The 20017-nt window shown below is 45.0% G+C and overlaps 1 protein-coding gene across 2 annotated transcripts in view; it reads right to left on the bottom strand.

Moving 5' to 3' along the window:
* The window catches only part of CNST (consortin, connexin sorting protein), a 197113-nt gene that overhangs the window by 117459 nt on the left and 59637 nt on the right, over positions 1-20017 (bottom strand). For both annotated transcript variants that reach the window (XM_069769232.1, XM_069769231.1), the window contains exons 3-6: positions 13521-13699; positions 8116-8146; positions 7265-7351; positions 430-544 (exon numbers count right to left, since the gene is read on the bottom strand). In XM_069769232.1, coding sequence (XP_069625333.1) covers positions 430-544; positions 7265-7351; positions 8116-8146; positions 13521-13699 — 412 coding nt within the window. The remainder of the gene's footprint in view (positions 1-429; positions 545-7264; positions 7352-8115; positions 8147-13520; positions 13700-20017) is intronic.

The raw sequence follows: 20017 nt of genomic DNA, 5'->3' as shown, positions 1-20017 counted from the left end.
GACATGGCAGACCTACTCACTGACTGACAAGCTCCCTCTTTATACAGCAGTTTCCACAAGGGCCTACAAGTCTCCTGACGCTAGCTTAGAGGTCTGCAAGAGAAGATATCGTAAACCCAAGATCTCTAGGCAAGGAGCAAGAACTCCACAACAGCTGTCTGTACATGGAGGGCTTTTCCTGTTGACAAAAAGACTCTGGCCTGGCTAAATATACTCATTTATGTGGTAAAATGTGTTAAAGACTTCGACAGGATTTACATACATGTCAGATGTTTGGTGGTCAATGTTCTCGTTTACTAACATCCCTACCATATGAAAAATAGTTTTGGAAGCTGAACAACTTTGACAGTTTTAGGCAATATATTGGAAAATTAACATTAACGGATAAGGCAAAGTATATATGTAAATGGTGTGCAAATAAGAACTTACTCTTGATGAGATCCACATATGTTAGATAGCATTTCGAGCTCTTGGCAGCTAAGACCTTTCTCAGAGTTTTGGAATGAGGGCTGGGATGCAGATTTGGTTGCCTTCCATTTTGTTTCTGTATGGATAAAGATATAGATAGTTATATAAGAACGTCAGAAAAGTGGACATAAACAACATTTAGTTTCCATCTCATCCAAACTATTTTCAGGCAAATAAAACAAGAAGGAATGTGGATCACCAGCAAATTATGCAAGAAGGCAGTAGAAAGCCAGCAAATTACTGAAAACTGTATGGTACATTATAGTCAGCCATTTTTAGGCAAATAAATGTGGCTCAGGCGTATCAAACAAGCCCTCACCACTTATATGGCCCCTCCTGAATCATTAGTAGGTCTAGTCATGGAGTACCTCCTCCAGCTTATCATTCCCACCTCGTTGAGAACTTAAAGCAATCTATGTATAAGGCTGGCTATATACATCAGTGGTCCACCAAAAAGCGCTCTCCTGACCCCCAATGCGATAACTGGCCTTTGTATATGGGCTTCCACTCACACGTTGATGAACCACCAAAATGTTTGTTGAAAAATAGATTTCGGCAGCACATGATTTTGTGTAAATAGTATATGTGCTGCAGAAAACAATAATAATCTATGAACACAGAACGATTGTATTAATGATCATTTGATGCGCATGGGAAGTGTGGCTGACCTGTCTAAACATGCCATTAACCCATGGCCAATAGGCGTACATGTATCTGATCGGCAGTCATTTAACAGCCATGATCATGTAATGTAAATACCGCAAATTATCTTCCTGAGAACAAAAGGATCAGTAGAAATCCAACTGTCAGATACTTATTATTATTTATTTATTTATATAGCACCATTAATTCCATGGTGCTGTACATGAGAAAGGGGTTACGTACAGAGTTATAGATAACGTTTACAGTAAACAAATTAACAATGAGACTGGTGCAGAGGGGATAGGACCCTGTCCTTGTGGAATCACATCACCTTGTTAACATTTCTGTGATCTCTAAAGGTACCTTCACACATAACGATATTGTTAACGATATCGTTGCTATTTGTGACGTAGCAACGATATCGTTAATGAAATCGTTATGTGTGACAGCGACCAACGATCAGGCCCCTGCTGGGAGATCGTTGGTCGCTGAATAAAGTCCAGAACTTTATTTCGTCGCTGGACTCCCTGGAGGCATCGCTGGATCGGCGTGTGTGACACCGATCCAGCGATGTCTTCACTGGTAACCAGGGTAAACATCGGGTAACTAAGCGCAGGGCCGCGCTTAGTAACCCGATGTTTACCCTGGTTACCATGCTAAAAGTAAAAAAAAACAAACAGTACATACTTACCTACAGCTGTCTGTCCTCCAGCGCTGCACTCTGCACTCCTCCTGTACTGGCTGTGAGCCGGAAAGCAGAGCGGTGACGTCACCTCTCTGCTTTCCGGCTCCCAGACAGTACAGGAGGAGAGCAGAGAAGCAGAGCGCAGCGCTGGAGGACAGACGGCTGTAGGTAAATATGTACTGTTTGTTTTTTTTACTTTTAGCATGGTAACCAGGGTAAACATCGGGTTACTAAGCGCGGCCCTGCGCTTAGTTACCCGATGTTTACCCTGGTTACCGGCATCGTTGGTCGCTGGAGAGCGGTCTGTGTGACAGCTCTCCAGCGACCAAACAGCGACGCTGCAGCGATTCGGATCGTTGTCGGTATCGCTGCAGCGTCGCTTAATGTGAAGGGGCCTTAAAACTGAGAAAAAGCTTTTAAAAAATGTGTAGGCCTCCATTTCTCAGCAATACAGTGTAGCGTGGTCTGTGAACATTGCTGCGATACCTAAAACTGAAAAAAAGCTTTAAAAAATGTTCTGGATTGAATTTGATTGTCATCCATACATGTTTAGGTTCTGTTACGTTACGGTGGAGTAACCTCCCAAACAACACTTTGATTGCTGCAGGTGACCAATTTTTTTCTTTTATTAAAAATAAACTTGGTTTCAAGAGACATCCTAGCAATTACAAAAGGAGTAAGGCAAATGGAAATCAATTTCCGCTATTGCCTAAACCCAAGATATATTTTGGTGTTTAAACTTTTACTGCGCAGATTTGTGACAAAACCTGAAGCAAAACCGGATGCCAGCAAAGTGAATGAGAAACCTGTAGTGTCATGCGCACCTTGCGTATTTTTGACTTGCAGATTTGATGCAGAAAATAATCTGCAGCATGTCAATTCTACGTACATTTTGCCCTGTGTTTTTCACCACTGACTTAAATTAAACCAACAAAAATGCAGGCAAAAATGCACCAAAAACGCACATTTTTGCAGCTGTGTTTTTCCTGCCAAGAGATGCAGGAATGGGGCAGAAATTTTACTCAACGTGTGCATATACCCTTATCTGTATTATATTGCTCACCCATGGACTATTCTGCAGTCTGAAGTACATTTGCTTGGTACAGAGCCTTTATGAATCTAGGAGCTGGACCAATACATGACAGCTTTAACAGAATGTGTATGAGGCTCTCCTTTATGTCTAACACAGTGTGTATCCGAGTCCCTTATTTTTGGCAGTTCTTACTTCCTTCACAAATTACACTGAAATTTCATACTTTATTTTTAATAAAAAATTAATTTTGGTTTACTTAAAAGGATTTAAAAAGAAATATATATATATATATATATATATATATATATATATATATATATATATATATATATATATATATATATATATATATATATAAAAATGTTGCCTTAATTACAAGTCATTATACTGGAAAAAATGTATCTTAACATTTTTTTCCTGTAAAATGCAATTTCTTGTTGGTTTGGAATGTTTTACTGTCAGTCTTTAAATGGGGTAAAAATGTGACCCCATTGTTCTCATCAGCAATCTGGGAGTCAGACATGCTTCCAGGGGTCTTCTCCATACTGTTCTCCATTCATTCAGCACTTTCCACATCCATTTGAACATTTTAACTGCCCCTAGACCACTTCGTAGTGTCAGCCGGAAAAAAAGCTTTGCTTTCCCATTGACTGCCATTACTTGAAACGAGCGTGTGAGTATTAGGAATTGCTCGGTTTGAGTTGCTCGCTCATCTCTAATAATAACAACATCTCAGCAACCAAAAGGCACGGACCACTGCCAAGCCCAAATGTAAATGGACGAGGAAGGAGAGGAACAGGAGGACTTGACCTTGAGACAGGTCGGCAACTCAAGGCAATCAGCAAACGGATGCCTGACTCTCCAGAAAGCCACCTAGCACAGGCGGCAAGTCCACATGTCTGCTGGGTTTCTTGAAAGAGGATAAACCCAATATACCTAAGCTGCAGCCTCTTCTCAGATTAGCGCGCCAGGTCTGGAAGCAAGTTAAGAGATGTTGGAACCCCCGACTCAGGTCTCCCCCTCAGCTAATAAAATCATCCAACTCTAGATAATTCAGCAAACATATCTCACCCCTGTTAGGTTACTTCGAATAGGACGGTCTCCAACTTCAGAATACCCAAGAAGCCATGCACCAGATGCTAATTTCATACATATGATGTGAAACTCCCCAACCATTTTATCTTACTGGCAGGAAGTAATCTTCTTTTTGACATCCCTGATATCTATCCCGACTGCCTTTTACCCTTTAGAGTAAGTTCACACTGAGCGTTTTCTGCAGCTTTTTTATGCTAATTTTCAGCTGTTTTTTAAAGTACCAGCAAACCTATGAGATTTCAGAAATCTCATGCACACAGTGTTTTTTTTTTTTGTCATCTGGATTTTGTGCTTTGCAGCGTTTTTTTTACATAGAGCATGCCACTTCTTTCAGCTTTTTTGCAGTGTTTTTCACCTATTGATTTGAATGGATGGTGAAAAAACGCTGCAAATATGCAAGTTGACTTTTTTTGCAGCGTATTTGCTGCAGAAAAGTCAAGAACAGCAGAATGTGACATCACTCTCAGCTCTGCTACCTCTAGATGGCAGGCTGCATGATGCGCCCATACAGCCCGTCATCCAGCACAGCGGACCTGAATCCCATTCACATGAATGCAGGGCCTGACAATACAGTGTTTGCTGCGCTGTCATGTGAATGACAGAGCGGCAAACAACGCTTCTGATCGGAGGTGAAACCATCCCCACCGGTCAGAGAGCCGAGGTTCCCACGCTGTCTTTTGAGGGCTCGGCTGTGATAGGAGGTATACAGTGTACCTCCGATCACTGGTGTCAGCTGATGGGACTACTGCTCCCATCATTCGACACCTTCGGCCGCTAATAACAGTGAGAGCAGCAGCGTATGATTGGAGTATTCATCAGCCGCTCCTGTGCTGTAAATAAATAATTAAAAAAAAAACCTGCATGAGTTCCCCCCTATTTTTGATAACCAGCTGGGGGCTGCAACTCTCAGCTGTCAGCTTCAGCAAGGCTAGTTATCAAGAATGGAGGGGTCCCCACACCGTATTTTTTAATTATTTAAATAAAAATTTAAAATAAATAACTTAAAAAAAATGATGTGGGGTCCCCCTCATTTTTGACAACCAGCCTTGCTAAAACAGACAGCAGGGGGCTGGTATTCTCAGGCTGGTAAGGGGCCATGGATATTGCACCCCCCAGTTTAAAAATAGCAGTCCGCAGCTGCCCAGAAAAGGCGCATCTATTAGATGTGCCAATTCTGGCACATCAAGCCCTGAGGTAAGTAATAGAGAGGCATCAATAAGACGCCCCAATTACTAACCCTATAGTCACATTGTAAGAAAACACAGACACCAAGAACAAAGTCCTTTAATTGAAAAAAAAAATGACACAGACCCCTTTAATAATCTCAATTAAACCATTCTTATGACCTCGCCTAATTCCACCGAAGCCGTCGTTCTCCTGTAAAAAAAACAAAAACAAAAAAAAAAACCAATATCCCTCAACAAGTTAGCCCCAAAAACGCATGAAAAAAAATGCAACAAAACCGCAACAAAAACGCATCAAAACATGTGTTTTTGCCACAGCTTCTTTCCTGCCAAGAAATCAGGTTTTTCTGCAGAAAAAAAAAAACACAGCTAAAACGCCCAGTGTGAACGTACCTTTAATCTGTTCATTTGGTGTCTTGGAAAACGATACCTGGAACCACTATATTAAAATATTTCTACGTGAAATGCCATTTTTGGCACAAAAGTTAATAGTCCTGGGATGGATGGACAATTTCTCCCCAACCCTGAGATCCCGGATTGAGTTGGTCAACTCAATAATACCCTATGAAAACACAGTTTACTTTCATACGATATGGCATTTTTGTAATTCATCCTTTGTTACTCTCCAGGCCCTAGAGTCTATAGGCATAAATAAGATATCTAATACTTGGATTCGACATGTTGGACCAATATAAAAATGGATATATTATGACCCAAGAATGTGTTTTCTCTCCTAATAGGTCTCCATCTCTATATAAAGTAATTCCAGCAACACAGTGTTGTTACTGTTATTAGCTATTGATCCTTCTGTTTTAGGATCAACGTTCAAGACTTTTCAGCTATTCAAGCTCATGTTAATTGCATATTGTTGAGATAGATATATACTGTATATATATATATATATATATATATATATATATATATATATATATATATATAATCTGTCAACAATATGCAACTAACATAAGTTACTATGCTAGAGGAATTTTCCATTATCATGATGTACAATAAAGCCTCCTGAAGAAACTGGCATAAATGACCAACGACATCTTCTTTCTATCCAGATGCAAGAAGGAAAACTAATGGTTTCATTCTTTTCATCAAGATGGCGGCAGCGCCTGCGCAGTAGCGCAGTATTTTTCAGAATAAATGTATACTGGCAAATAACAATTAAATGCATATTATGCATGTGATCATGCTGCAGTGCAGGCGCTCCCTGCCTGCTGGTACATGCTGCCCAATCCACAGGCAGCATGCCTCAGGCACTGGCTGTTCCATGTCAGCCATGTATGTTTGACTCCAAAACACTGCTGCATTTTAGAGAAAAACATGCTTTAAAGGGACTCTGTCACCTGAATTTGGAGGGAACAATTTTCAGCCATGGAGGCGGAGTTTTCGGGTGTTTGATTCACCCTTTCCTTACCCGCTGGCTGCAATATTGGATTGAAGTTCATTCTCTGTCCTCCATAGTACACGCCTGCGCAAAGCAATCTTACCTTGCGCAGGCATGTACTATGGAGGACAGAGAATGAACTTCAATCCAATATTGCGGCCATCATGCAGCCAGCGGGTAAGGAAAGGGTGAATCAAACACCCGAAAACTCCGCCCATATGACCCAAAACCGGTCCCGCCAAATTCAGGTGACAGGTTCCCTTTGAATGCCGCCAGGGACGAGACTAGTCGGACAGCGAGTCCCCGTGGCTTCTCCCGCCCACCGCTGTGGATTGCCGAGCCTCTGCCTACGTGTGCATATAAGGAGAGGCCTGTCACTCTCGCTCTGCGGGCACGAAGAGCCGCCGGGGAGCTGCCTGTCCGACTAGTCTCCAGTGCGGTGTGGTCCCCAGCAACTATTAATGGTTGTTCTTCTCTGACATACCTGGCTGAGATCATACCGCCAGCGCCTGATACACCCGGCCACGGATTGGCAGCATGAATCAGCTGTCAAACTGAAATAATCCCACTTCTATACTTTTGATTTATGCAGTTTATGGTTGACACACGTCTGTGGATATAACGTCAGGGTCTGAGCATCCAGAAAACATCCAGAAAACAGAAGAAAAAGTGGAATTCAAACAAAATGGCATTTGTTCCATAAGTAGCATGTGAGCGGCATCCATTTGGCACAGAACTAGATGAACTGAGTCCTCATTACTCACCCCACTGCTCCTGGATAGCAGACAGATTGGCCAGTAACTGCTCGTGATAGACTCGTTCCAGCTGGATGAATTGCATTGCTTTTTCATCTGATTGAGCAGTCAAGAATCATTTCCTTGCAACGATAATTATGGGCCGCATTAAAGCGTTATATAACATGTCCTAAATACTAGGGCTCAAACTAATAGAACACAGAACTGGAATCACAACATTGCTTAAGTCTACAATTGGTTGTTAAAGTGGTTGTCCCAACTCAGCAAGTAATAACCTGTTGATTCCTGGGACCCCAAACCCACCCCAAGGCACAGGCTCCAGATGAACTCATTCAGTGTCTTATGGCTGTCCATCATGGCATTAGAGCGCCCTCCAGTGGCCAGCTGCTTCTGCTGTACAGTAGCTGGCACATGCTCCATGTATGAACATCTTTGGGGACTTGCTCTTATCAGTCAGGGAGCTTGTAGCTGTTCTCCATCTTTCCTGACCTGCTCTCAGCTGGTTTATCACCATAGACCACATCAACATTGAATATACAGGCAATCAAAGAACCTAGGAATCTAAAATGGTGCAACATGTTTAACAAAACCCAAATGAAAAAAATATTTCTAGCTCTAAATATATGAATTTAAGTAAAGAAAAAAAAAGTCTACCTAGGGGTCAGCTTGCCTTTTTGGATTCACCTGCAGTGGCCATAAGTAGAATTATACACAAACATCAATAGTAATTTGCCCAAAAATGTTGCGCACAAGCCACAAATATCTAGGTGTACTTGCTACCGGGATATTGGGATTTGCCTAAACTCTAAGTCACCAATGTACTAGATTTTATATAAAGTATTTAAAAGTAAGAAGGATACAGTCTTCTTCCTGGAAGTAAGTCTCTGCGATCTAAGGAGAGAAAACAGCAGGATAGTGAACAGAGTCCACAATGCCTGGTACATAACACCTATGCCCAGCTCTCCACAATGCCTGGTACATAACACCTATGCCCAGCTCTCCACAATGCATGGTACATAACACCAAGTTACAAAGAATTTTTGCTCTGCCAAGTTATTGAGAACATATACAGTCATCACCCAGGCAGGGTAGGTAATAACCATGTCAGAATTGCCCCAGTCCTCACAAGTGACCTCCGAACTAATCCCACCATAACGGAGCTGTGGATGATCATGCGTGCCTCTGCTCCGTATACTTTCTATAGCACTGCCGGGTACAGCCTTCGCCTCTCTCCAGGAGTCCCACAGGGGAGTGGAAACCTCTCAATTGTGTCAGGTCATTGGAGCTCCGTTCTCCAAATTGGACAAGATCTCAGCATTTAAATGCACATCAATCCACAAGTTATGAGGAACAGCTTCTTCCTTCCATGTGGAGAAATCAATGTATGGAAATACTCCTTACTAGAATATGAAAGGAAACTTGTTACCAGGTTTTTATTATGTAATCTGAGAGCACTATGATGTAGGGGCAGAGACCCTGATTCCAGTGATGTGTCACTTACTGGGAAGCTTACTGCAGTTTTGATAAAATCCCTGTTTTCTCTGCTGCAGATCTAGCAGTTCTCTAAATGCTGAGCCCTGAATAACCGCACTGATTGGCAGCTCTGTGTACACCGAATAGGCAGAAATTAGTGGTGGGGTTAGACTAAATGAAGTAGGTTTCTAGTCCTTTAGTGATAAAATTACTGTTGTGTCAGCAGGAGATCATCAATACTACTGCAAGGAGCCAAGTAAGGGCCACATTACTGGAATCAGAGTCTCTGTCTCTACAACATGCTGCTCTCACATTAGATGATAAAGAGCAACACAACTCAGCATATTAGTATAGAAAATATTTTACCTGCGACACACCCGATAATAATTTCCAACAAAAATAAATATGGTGCACTGACGTCTCATAAAACATAGCTTTTACTGAAATAATGAATATTAAAAACACTTGAGATAAAAAAGGTAACACCAGCTTCCGTTCTCAGAGATGCATTGCGAAATTACCCAGATGACCTAGCGGTCTCGCAAAATTAGGGAGGGGGGTCGGCTTATACTCGGGTCGGCTTATACTCGAGTATATATGGTAATATATAGAGACAGCCAATATACCTATAAGGGAGTTGAATATATGGTAGCTTGTAAATACCGTGGCTGTGTAGCTAAAGGCGTATGCCAATAATTCCACATAGTGTGAGAACACAAAAATATAACAATGGTGTGATGGACTGTCAATATGAGACCATCATACAACACATAATAGAAAAACAGAACTGCTTACTAAGCTGTAAATAGCAGTTAATAAAGAATACTCCACACACCCCAATAAGTATAAGAACTAGGGAAGGGGATATTGAGGCACCATATCCGCCTCAAGCAAACATCCCTTCGCTATGTCCAGCGACATCAACTGCCATGAAATGCAAACGCGGATACCCAACGCGTGTCGCCACCATCCGGCGGCTTCGTCAGGGGTCACCTCTTTGGTCATTTCATGGCTTCGCTGATCAGCCAGCCGGGAGCGACCAATCAGCGATATTTGCGCGGAATTTAACCCCCACTCACAGCGCGACGTACATACATACAGTATGCATATTCTAGAATACCCGATGCGTTAGAATCAGGCCACCATCTAGTATAGAAATAAGCATCCACTAAAATGTATGTTGCTTGGTCACAGAATATGCTTTCCTGTGCACATGTATTCCATATACAGTACAATTGCACAGCAACACATTCTGTTACCAAGCAACATACATTTTAGTGTACATTTATTTCTATACATGTCATCCTCCATTGTGTGAATTTTTTTTTTAATCTCCAGTGTTTATTTATTTTCATTATTTCAATACAAGCTAGGTTTTATGAGACTTCAGTGAGGCATATTTTTCTTGGTTGGTAATTCTCAGATTAGATGGTAGAAACCTACTGACAGATTCACTGTAACAGAAAAGATTGCTCTCAGAGCTGTAAGATGCTCGCTGGAACAAAAAGCAGGAAGAGAAAAAGTCATGTGTGTAAAGGTAGAGGCCCAGGGATGCTCTTCTGAGGCAGAATTGCTAGGTTCCCATTGCGTTAATGGGAACGCGCTAACGGACAGCGTTGCACGGCGAAATTAACGTCGTGCAACGCGTCCGTTAGCGCGCCCATTCACGGCAATGGGAACGCGCAGCACTAGCACGTGCCATGTTCAGCACGCGCTAGCGACGCGCCGGTGTTTCCTGGCGCGCCGCGGACGCTGCTTGCAGCGTCCGAGGCGCGCCCGCGGTCCGTTCCCCGCTCTTGCAGATCGGGGATCTGCGAGAGCGGGGACGTTACCGCGACCCCGGGACGCGGCCCCGTTAAAAACATTGTGTTAGTGCAATCCGTTTAGCGCTAGCGGGTTGCGCTAACGCAATGTGACCCTAGCCTTAGGATTTGGGACTCACTCCATCCTGAGACCGTTGATTCAGATATACATATTCAAGTTGAACGTTCCCTTATAGGGGTTTTCCTACAAACAAAGTTCATTGTAATCAATAGATCTTGGAATAATAACTTCCACAATTACCGTATATACTCTAGTATAAGCTGACCCAAGTATAAGCCGAGGCACCTAATTTTGCCACAGAAAACAGGGTAAGTTTATTGACTTGAGTATAAGCCGGCTATGTATTGTCCCCTCATCCCTGTCCTGGTATGCATGGCTCCCCCCGTCCTGTCCTGGCATGTGGCTCCCCTGTTTTGTCCTGGTATGTGTGGCTCCCCCGTCCTGTCCTTGTAGCTCCCCCGTCCTGTCCGGCTATGTGTGGCTCTCCCTGTCCTGACCTGGTATGTGTGCCTCCCCCATCCTGTCCTGATATGTGGCTTCCCCGTTTTGTCCTGGTATGTGTGCCTCCCCCATCCTTTCTTTGTATGTGTGGCTCCTCACCACCCTGTCCTGGTATGTGTGGCTCCCCCATCACTGTCCTGGTACACGTGGCTCCCCCGTTTTGTCCTGGTATGTGTGCCTCCCCAGTCCTGTCTTGGTATGTGTGGCTCCCCCCAACGCTGTCCTGGTACACGTGGCTCCCCCGTCCTGTCCTTGTATGTGTAGCTCCCTCGTCCTGTCCTGCTATGTGTGGCACCCCCCGTCCTGACCTGGTATGTGTGGCTCCCCCGTCCTGTCCTTGTATGTGTAGCTCCCTCGTCCTGTGCGGCTATGTGTGGCTCCCCCCGTCCTGACCTGGTATGTGTGGCTCCCCCGTCCTGTCCTTGTATGTGTAGCTCCCTCGTCCTGTCCTTGTATGTGTGGCTCCCCCCATCCTGACCTGGTATGTGTGGCTCCCCCCGTCCTGACCTGGTATGTGTGGCTCCCCCGTCCTGTCCTTGTATGTGTAGCTCCCTTGTCCTGTCCTTGTATGTGTAGCTCCCTCGTCCTGTCCGGCTATGTGTAGCTCCCTCGTCCTGTCCGGCTATGTGTGGCTCCCCCCGTCCTGACCTGGTATGTGTGGCTCCCCCGTCCTGTCCGGCTATGTGTAGCTCCCTCGTCCTGTCCGGCTATGTGTGGCTCCCTCCGTCCTGACCTGGTATGTGTGGCTCCCCTCGTCCTGACCTGGTATGTGTGGCTCCCCCGTCCTGTCCTTGTATGTGTAGCTCCCTCGTCCTGTCCGGCTATGTGTGGCTCCCCCCGTCCTGACCTGGTATGTGTGGCTCCCCCGTCCTGTCCTTGTATGTGTAGCTCCCTCGTCCTGTCCGGCTATGTGTGGCTCCCTCCGTCCTGACCTGGTATGTGTGGCTTCCCCTGTTGTATGCATGGCTCCCCTAGTTGCTCTATGCATGGCTCGCCCACCCCCCGTCCCATCGTTGTAAGCATGACTCACCCTCCCCCGTCGCTACATCTCCATTGTCCCGGATCGGCAGCTCTTCCTGTGCTGAGCGGTCACGTGGTACCGCTCATTAAGGTAATAAATATGCGCTCTACACCTATGGGAGTGGAGACGAGTGCATATTCATTACCTTAATGAGTGGTGCGTGACTGCTCAGCACAGGAAGAGCTGCCAGCACAATGGAGATGCAGGGACGGAGAGGTAGGGATGGCGCGAGGAAGGTGAGTTTGATGTCTTCAGGAAGCCGGCAGCTGCAGCTGTCACTGTGCCACAGCCGCAAGCTCCTGCTCCGCTGCTCCCCCTCCCGCTTTCTGGATAATGACTCGTGTATAATCCAAGGGGGGGGCGTTTTCAGAACAAAAAAATGTGCTGAAAATCTCAGCTTATACACAAGTATATACGGTAGATGTATTTTAAAATAATGTTCCTGTGCTGAGATAATCTTATACATGTGTCCCTGCTGTGTGCTGTGTAATGGCTGTGTCTAACCGTACATGGACATTGTCTGATCATACCACAGAGCCTGGGCGGGGAGGAAGCAAAAGAGTATACAGAAATTACAGTAGGGGATCACAAGTAATTCTTTTTGTGAGGTAAAACATTTCACTGCATGTTTTTAAGCAAAAGTTTACCAGAAAGTAAAAATCAGTTGCGATCTCCTGCTGTCCTGTCGGTATACCCTTTTGCGTCCTCCCCCGCCCAGGAGCTGTGGTATGATCAGCCCATGTCCCTGTACAGTCAGACACAGCCATTACACAGTACACAGCAGGGGCACATGTATAAGATTATCTCAGCACAGGAACATTATTTTATTTTTAATACATCCAATTGTGGAAATTATTATTATTCAAAGATCTATTGATTAAAATGTTAATTAAAATAAATTTTAATGGTGGGAAACCCCCTTTAAGGGTAGGTGCACATGATCAGTAAACGCTGCGGGTTGGATGCTGCGTACCGCAGCATGTCATTTTCTCTTGTGAGGATGCCAGCCTCTGCAAGAGATATGTCACCCGCACATTGTTTTGGACGCGATTAATCTACAAGGCTCAATGAACACATTCGGATTCAGCTGCGTTCAATAGCCGGCAGCGCTGCTGCTGATTCCTAACCGTATGCTCATACTCTAAGATATTACACGTTAAAATGAAATGATTCAGTCCGAGTACCAGCAGATAAGGAATACACTTTACTCCACTTCTATTTGTGCTATAGTTGATTATTTGATTCTCTTTACAGAGATCCAGCTGATGTAGGGGGGTGTTACTAGCATTTTACATGGGGGAAGTATGCAACTAAGCTCTCCTCCAGGAGGACCGCTTATAATAAAATAATAAAATAATAATAAAAAAAGAACACACTACATGGGTTATCTTATGAAAGGTGCTTAGTGCCACACACAACTCTATGAAGCGAGCGGAAAAGACTCACCTGATGAAGGCACGTAGGAAGCATTCGACCATCAGTTTGTTCAAACCCATCTCGAATTTGGGAAAACAAGGAGTCTCGCAGCTGCTTTTGATTCTTGCATTTCAGGCTAACCATGTCCTGAGCAGAGTCCACACACTGGCTTTCTTCTGAAACATCTATATCTGCTGATACTGAAAACCCTGAAACATTAAATTACACAAATTAGAAAATGGATGATGGAATTATAATGGTGCATGGTGCTTTGTGCATTTTCGGACGTTCACCACCAACATAAGTTACTACATTGGCAAAAGATTTAGGCTATGTGCACACGTTCAGGAAAGTTTACAGAATTTTCCTGAGCAAATCCGGACTACTTTCGCAGGAAATCCGTTTGCTTTTTTTTTGCGGATTTTTCCAGAGGTTCCCAATGCAATAATATAGCGGCAAATCCGCACAAAATCAGCAAAATTAACATGCTGTGTTTTTTTCCACAATGCGTTTCTTTTTCGCGGAAAAAAAAAAATATATAGGCACAAAAATTGCGAAATTCATTAAAAATGATAGGATGCTTAATGTAAGCGTTTTTTGCAGCGGAAAACCGCTGAAAAAATGCTAAAAAAACGCTGGTGCTCTATGGATAGGTTGACTGTATAGGAAGTGAGCTATTCCAGGCATACATACAAAACAAAAAGCTCCAATGCAGTGTGCATAGTGACCATAGATTTGTTTCCTTGGCTGGTTTTACACACTGTTGAAATACAGAACGTACTTGGATCAGAAGACAGAGTTCAAGCAAAGAGTTTCCCAATCTACTGTGGCATGTAAACGTTTGGGAACCCCCAGTTAAATTACTGTCACAGATTTTCAATGATGTTCAGATCAGGGCACTGTTAGGGCCATTGTAAAACCTTCAGCTTGCGCCTTTTGTGGTAGTCTATTGTGGATTTTGAAGTCTGTTTAGGATCATTATCCATTTGTAGAAGTCATCCTCTTTTCAACTTCAGCTATTTTACAGATAATGCTATGCTTGCACGAAGAATTTATTGAAATTTCGTTGATGCCATTCTTCCCTCAGACTGTGAAATGTTCCCCGTGCCATTGGCTGCAACACAACCCAAAGCATGATCCACCCCAATGTTTAATGGTTGGAGAGATGTTCTTTTTCTGAAATTCTGTCCCCTATTTTCACCACACATACCTTTGATCATTGTGGCCAAAGAGTTCTACTTTAACTTCAGCAGTTCACAGGACTTGGTTCCAAAATGCATCAGTCTTGTTTAGATGGTCTTTTGCATACTTCTGATACTGAATTTTATCGTGAGGTGAGGGATACAGGAGAGGTTTTCTTCTGATGACTCTTCCATGAAAACAAGATTTGTACAAGTGTCTCTGAACAGTAGCACAATGTACCACAACTACAGAGTTTGCTAAATCTTTCTGAAGGTCTTTTGTAGTCAAGCAGGGTTCTGATTTGCCTCTCTAGCAATCCTAAGAGCAACTCTCACTGAAATTTTGCTTGAACTTCCAGACCTTATCTTGACCTCCACTGTTACTATTAATTGCCATTTCTTAATTACCGCATATACTCATGTATAAGTCGACCCAAGTATAAGCCGAGGCACATAATTTTGCCTAGAAAAACTGGGAAAACGTATTGACTAGAGTATAAGCTGGGTATGCATTGTCCCCAATCCCTATCCTTGTCTGTATGGCTCCTAATTCCCATCCTTGTCTGCATGGTTCCTTATTCCCATCCTTGTCTGCATGGCTCCTTATTCCCATCCTTGTCTGCATGGCTCCTTATTCCCATCCTTGTCTGCATGGCTCCTTATTCCCATCCTTGTCTGCATGGCTCCTTATTCCCATCCTTGTCTGCATGGCTCCTTATTCCCATCCTTGTCTGCATGGCTCCTTATTCCCATCCTTGTCTGCATGGCTCCTTATCCCCATCCTTGTCTACATAGCTCCTTATCCCCATCCTTGTCTGCATAGCTCCTTATCCCGATCCCTTTCTGTATGGCTCCTTATCCCTCTCCTTGTATGTATGGTGCACATGAGAAAAGCATAAAAATTTAAAAAAAAACACATCCTTCTTACCGTATATACTGGAGTATAAGCCGACCTGTGTATAAGCGGAAACCCCTAATTTTGCCACAAAAAACTTGGAAAACGTAATGATTCGAGTATAAGTCTAGGGTGGGAAATGCAGCAGCTACCGGTAAATTTCAAAAATAAAAGTATATACCAATAAAAAAAAATTAATTGAGACATCAGTAGGTTAAGTGTTTTGGAATATCCATATTGAATCAGGAGCCCCATAAGATGCTCCATACAAAATACACTCCATATAATGCTCCATAAAGTTTATGATGGGCCCCATAAGATGCTCCATACAAAATATGCCCCATATAATGCTGCATAAAGGAAGATTATGGCCCCATAAGATGCTCGATAGAATGTTATGACCAGTATGCAGCAATAAAAAAAAAAAAAAAAAAGACATATTCACCTCTTGTCCTGAGCAGGCGGGGACACCAGCATTTGAGATATTCACCTGTCTCCGTTCCACCGCTGGTCGCCGTTCCGCACACTAAACACATCATCGCACCCTCTGATCTGAATGGTGGCAAGGGGACAGGTGAATATCGCAATGCTCACCCTCCCCGTCATACTCACCCTTCCGGCGCGGTCCCTGGCAGCTTCTCCGATGCGATGGTCTCCGGGTGCCGGCAGCTCTTCCTGTGTTCAGCGGTCACTGGTACCGCGCATTAAAGTAATGAATATGCGCTCCACCCCTATGGGAGTGGAGTCGCGTTCACATTCATCACTTTCATGAGCGGCACCACGTGACCGCTGAACACAGGAAGAGCTGCTGGCGCCCGGAGACCATTGGAGAAACAGGGAGGTGCAGAGACCGTGCCGGGACGGCGAGTATGTGACAACTGCAGCTCCCCCTCCCCTGCCGACCCCCTGGGACAATCACTCGAGTATAAGTCGAGAGGGGCACTTTCAGCCTACAAAAAATGGGCTCAAAATCTTGGCTTGTACTCGAGTACATACGGCCCGTCCCTGCGCGCCCTCGCAGTATCTCGTTCCAGCTTCTAGTAGCTCCTGCGGCCAGGCGATTACGTGTCCCCGCTCATTAAAATAATGAATATTCACCTCTCTACTCTCATAGGTGTGGAGTGGAATGAATATTCATTCCCTTAATGAGCAGTGACAGGTGATCGCCCAGCCACAGGAGCTGCTGGAAGTCGGAACAAGATGCTGTGAGATCACGCAGGGAAGGTAAGTAGGATGTTTGTTTTTGTTTTGTTTTTTTATACTGGAAGCCGGCAGCTGCGGCTTTAACTGTGCACGCTATAAGAGAAATGAATATTTCAGCCTCCCTCACCTTGGCCGTGTCTCTGAGCACTGGACACCTTGTACTTCTGTGTCTTAGAGACACGGCCAAGGTGAGGGAGGCTGAAATCAGACCACCATTGAGTAAGACACAGAAGTACAAGGTGTCCAGTGCTCAGAGACACGGCCAAGGTGAGGGAGGCTGAAATCAGACCACCACTAAGTACGACACAGAAGTACAAGGTGTCCAGTGCTCATAGACTCGGCCATGGTAATGGAGGCTGAAATCAGACCACCACTGAGTAAGACACAGAAGTACAAGGTGTCCAGTGCTCAGAGACAAGACCAAGGTGAGGGAGGCTGAAATCAGACCACCACTGAGTAAGACACAGAAGTACAAGGTGTCCAGTGCTCAGAGACAAGACCAAGGTGAGGGAGGCTGAAATCAGACCACCACTGAGTAAGACACAGAAGTACAAGGTGTCCAGTGCTCAGAGACAAGGCCAAGGTAAGGGAGGCTGAAATCAGACCACCACTGAGTAAGACACAGAAGTACAAGGTGTCCAGTGCTCAGAGACAAGGCCAAGGTGAGGGAGGCTGAAATCAGACCACCACTGAGTAAGACACAGAAGTACAAGGTGTCCAGTGCTCAGAGACAAGGCCAAGGTGAGGGAGGCTGAAATCAGACCACCACTGAGTAAGACACAGAAGTACAAGGTGTCCAGTGCTCAGAGATAAGACCAAGGTGAGGGAGGCTGAAATCAGACCACCACTGAGTAAGACACAGAAGTATAAGGTGTTCAGTGCTCAGAGACAAGACCAAGGTGAGGGAGACTGAAATCAGACCACCACTGAACAAGACACAGAAGTACAAGGTGTCCAGTGCTCAGAGATAAGACCAAGGTGAGGGAGGCTGAAATCAGACCACCACTGAGTAAGACACAGAAGTACAAGGTGTCCAGTGCTCAGAGACAAGACCAAGGTGAGGGAGGCTGAAATCAGACCACCACTGAGTAAGACACAGAAGTACAAGGTGTCCAGTGCTCAGAGACAAGGCCAAGGTGAGGGAGGCTGAAATCAGACCACCACTGAGTAAGACACAGAAGTACAAGGTGTCCAGTGCTCAGAGACAAGGCCAAGGTGAGGGAGGCTGAAATCAGACCACCACTGAGTAAGACACAGAAGTACAAGGTGTCCAGTGCTCAGAGATAAGACCAAGGTGAGGGAGGCTGAAATCAGACCACCACTGAGTAAGACACAGAAGTACAAAGTGTTCAGTGCTCAGAGACAAGACCAAGGTGAGGGAGACTGAAATCAGACCACCACTGAACAAGACACAGAAGTACAAGGTGTCCAGTGCTCAGAGATAAGACCAAGGTGAGGGAGGCTGAAATCAGACCACCACTGAGTAAGACACAGAAGTACAAGGTGTCCAGTGCTCAGAGACAAGACCAAGGTGAGGGAGGCTGAAATCAGACCACCACTGAGTAAGACACAGAAGTACAAGGTGTCCAGTGCTCAGAGACAAGACCAAGGTGAGGGAGGCTGAAATCAGACCACCACTGAGTAAGACACAGAAGTACAAGGTGTCCAGTGCTCAGCGACAAGGCCAAGGTAAGGGAGGCTGAAATCAGACCACCAATGAGTAAGACACAGAAGTACAAGGTGTCCAGTGCTCAGAGACAAGGCCAAGGTGAGGGAGGCTGAAATCAGACCACCACTGAGTAAGACACAGAAGTACAAGGTGTTCAGTGCTCAGAGACAAGACCAAGGTGAGGGAGACTGAAATCAGACCACCACTGAACAAGACACAGAAGTACAAGGTGTCCAGTGCTCAGAGATAAGACCAAGGTGAGGGAGGCTGAAATCAGACCACCACTGAGTAAGACACAGAAGTACAAGGTGTCCAGTGCTCAGAGACAAGACCAAGGTGAGGGAGGCTGAAATCAGACCACCACTGAGTAAGACACAGAAGTACAAGGTGTCCAGTGCTCAGAGACAAGGCCAAGGTGAGGGAGGCTGAAATCAGACCACCACTGAGTAAGACACAGAAGTACAAGGTGTCCAGTGCTCAGAGACAAGGCCAAGGTGAGGGAGGCTGAAATCAGACCACCACTGAGTAAGACACAGAAGTACAAGGTGTCCAGTGCTCAGAGATAAGACCAAGGTGAGGGAGGCTGAAATCAGACCACCACTGAGTAAGACACAGAAGTACAAAGTGTTCAGTGCTCAGAGACAAGACCAAGGTGAGGGAGACTGAAATCAGACCACCACTGAACAAGACACAGAAGTACAAGGTGTCCAGTGCTCAGAGATAAGACCAAGGTGAGGGAGGCTGAAATCAGACCACCACTGAGTAAGACACAGAAGTACAAGGTGTCCAGTGCTCAGAGACAAGACCAAGGTGAGGGAGGCTGAAATCAGACCACCACTGAGTAAGACACAGAAGTACAAGGTGTCCAGTGCTCAGAGACAAGACCAAGGTGAGGGAGGCTGAAATCAGACCACCACTGAGTAAGACACAGAAGTACAAGGTGTCCAGTGCTCAGAGACAAGGCCAAGGTAAGGGAGGCTGAAATCAGACCACCACTGAGTAAGACACAGAAGTACAAGGTGTCCAGTGCTCAGAGACAAGGCCAAGGTGAGGGAGGCTGAAATCAGACCACCACTGAGTAAGACACAGAAGTACAAGGTGTTCAGTGCTCAGAGACAAGGCCAAGGTGAGGGAGGCTGAAATCAGACCACCACTGAGTAAGACACAGAAGTACAAGGTGTCCAGTGCTCAGAGACAAGGCCAAGGTGAGGGAGGCTGAAATCAGACCACCACTGAGTAAGACACAGAAGTACAAGGTGTTCAGTGCTCAGAGACAAGACCAAGGTGAGGGAGGCTGAAATCAGACCACCACTGAGTAAGACACAGAAGTACAAGGTGTTCAGTGCTCAGAGACAAGACCAAGGTGAGGGAGGCTGAAATCAGACCACCACTGAACAAGACACAGAAGTACAAGGTGTCCAGTGCTCAGAGACTCGGCCATGGTAATGGAGGCTGAAATCAGACAACCAATGAGTAAGACACATAGGTGGAAATGTCAAAACCGAGCCAAGAAATATCTGTACACAGATTTTTCAAAGATTTTATGGACTGATGAAATGAGTGACTCTTGACAGACCAG

The sequence above is a fragment of the Ranitomeya imitator genome, chromosome 5 (assembly GCF_032444005.1).
Source record: "Ranitomeya imitator isolate aRanImi1 chromosome 5, aRanImi1.pri, whole genome shotgun sequence".
NCBI classification, from domain to species: domain Eukaryota; kingdom Metazoa; phylum Chordata; class Amphibia; order Anura; family Dendrobatidae; genus Ranitomeya; species Ranitomeya imitator.
The sequence above is the reverse complement of the archived record's forward strand: the minus strand, read 5'-3'. Positions and strand labels throughout refer to the sequence as shown.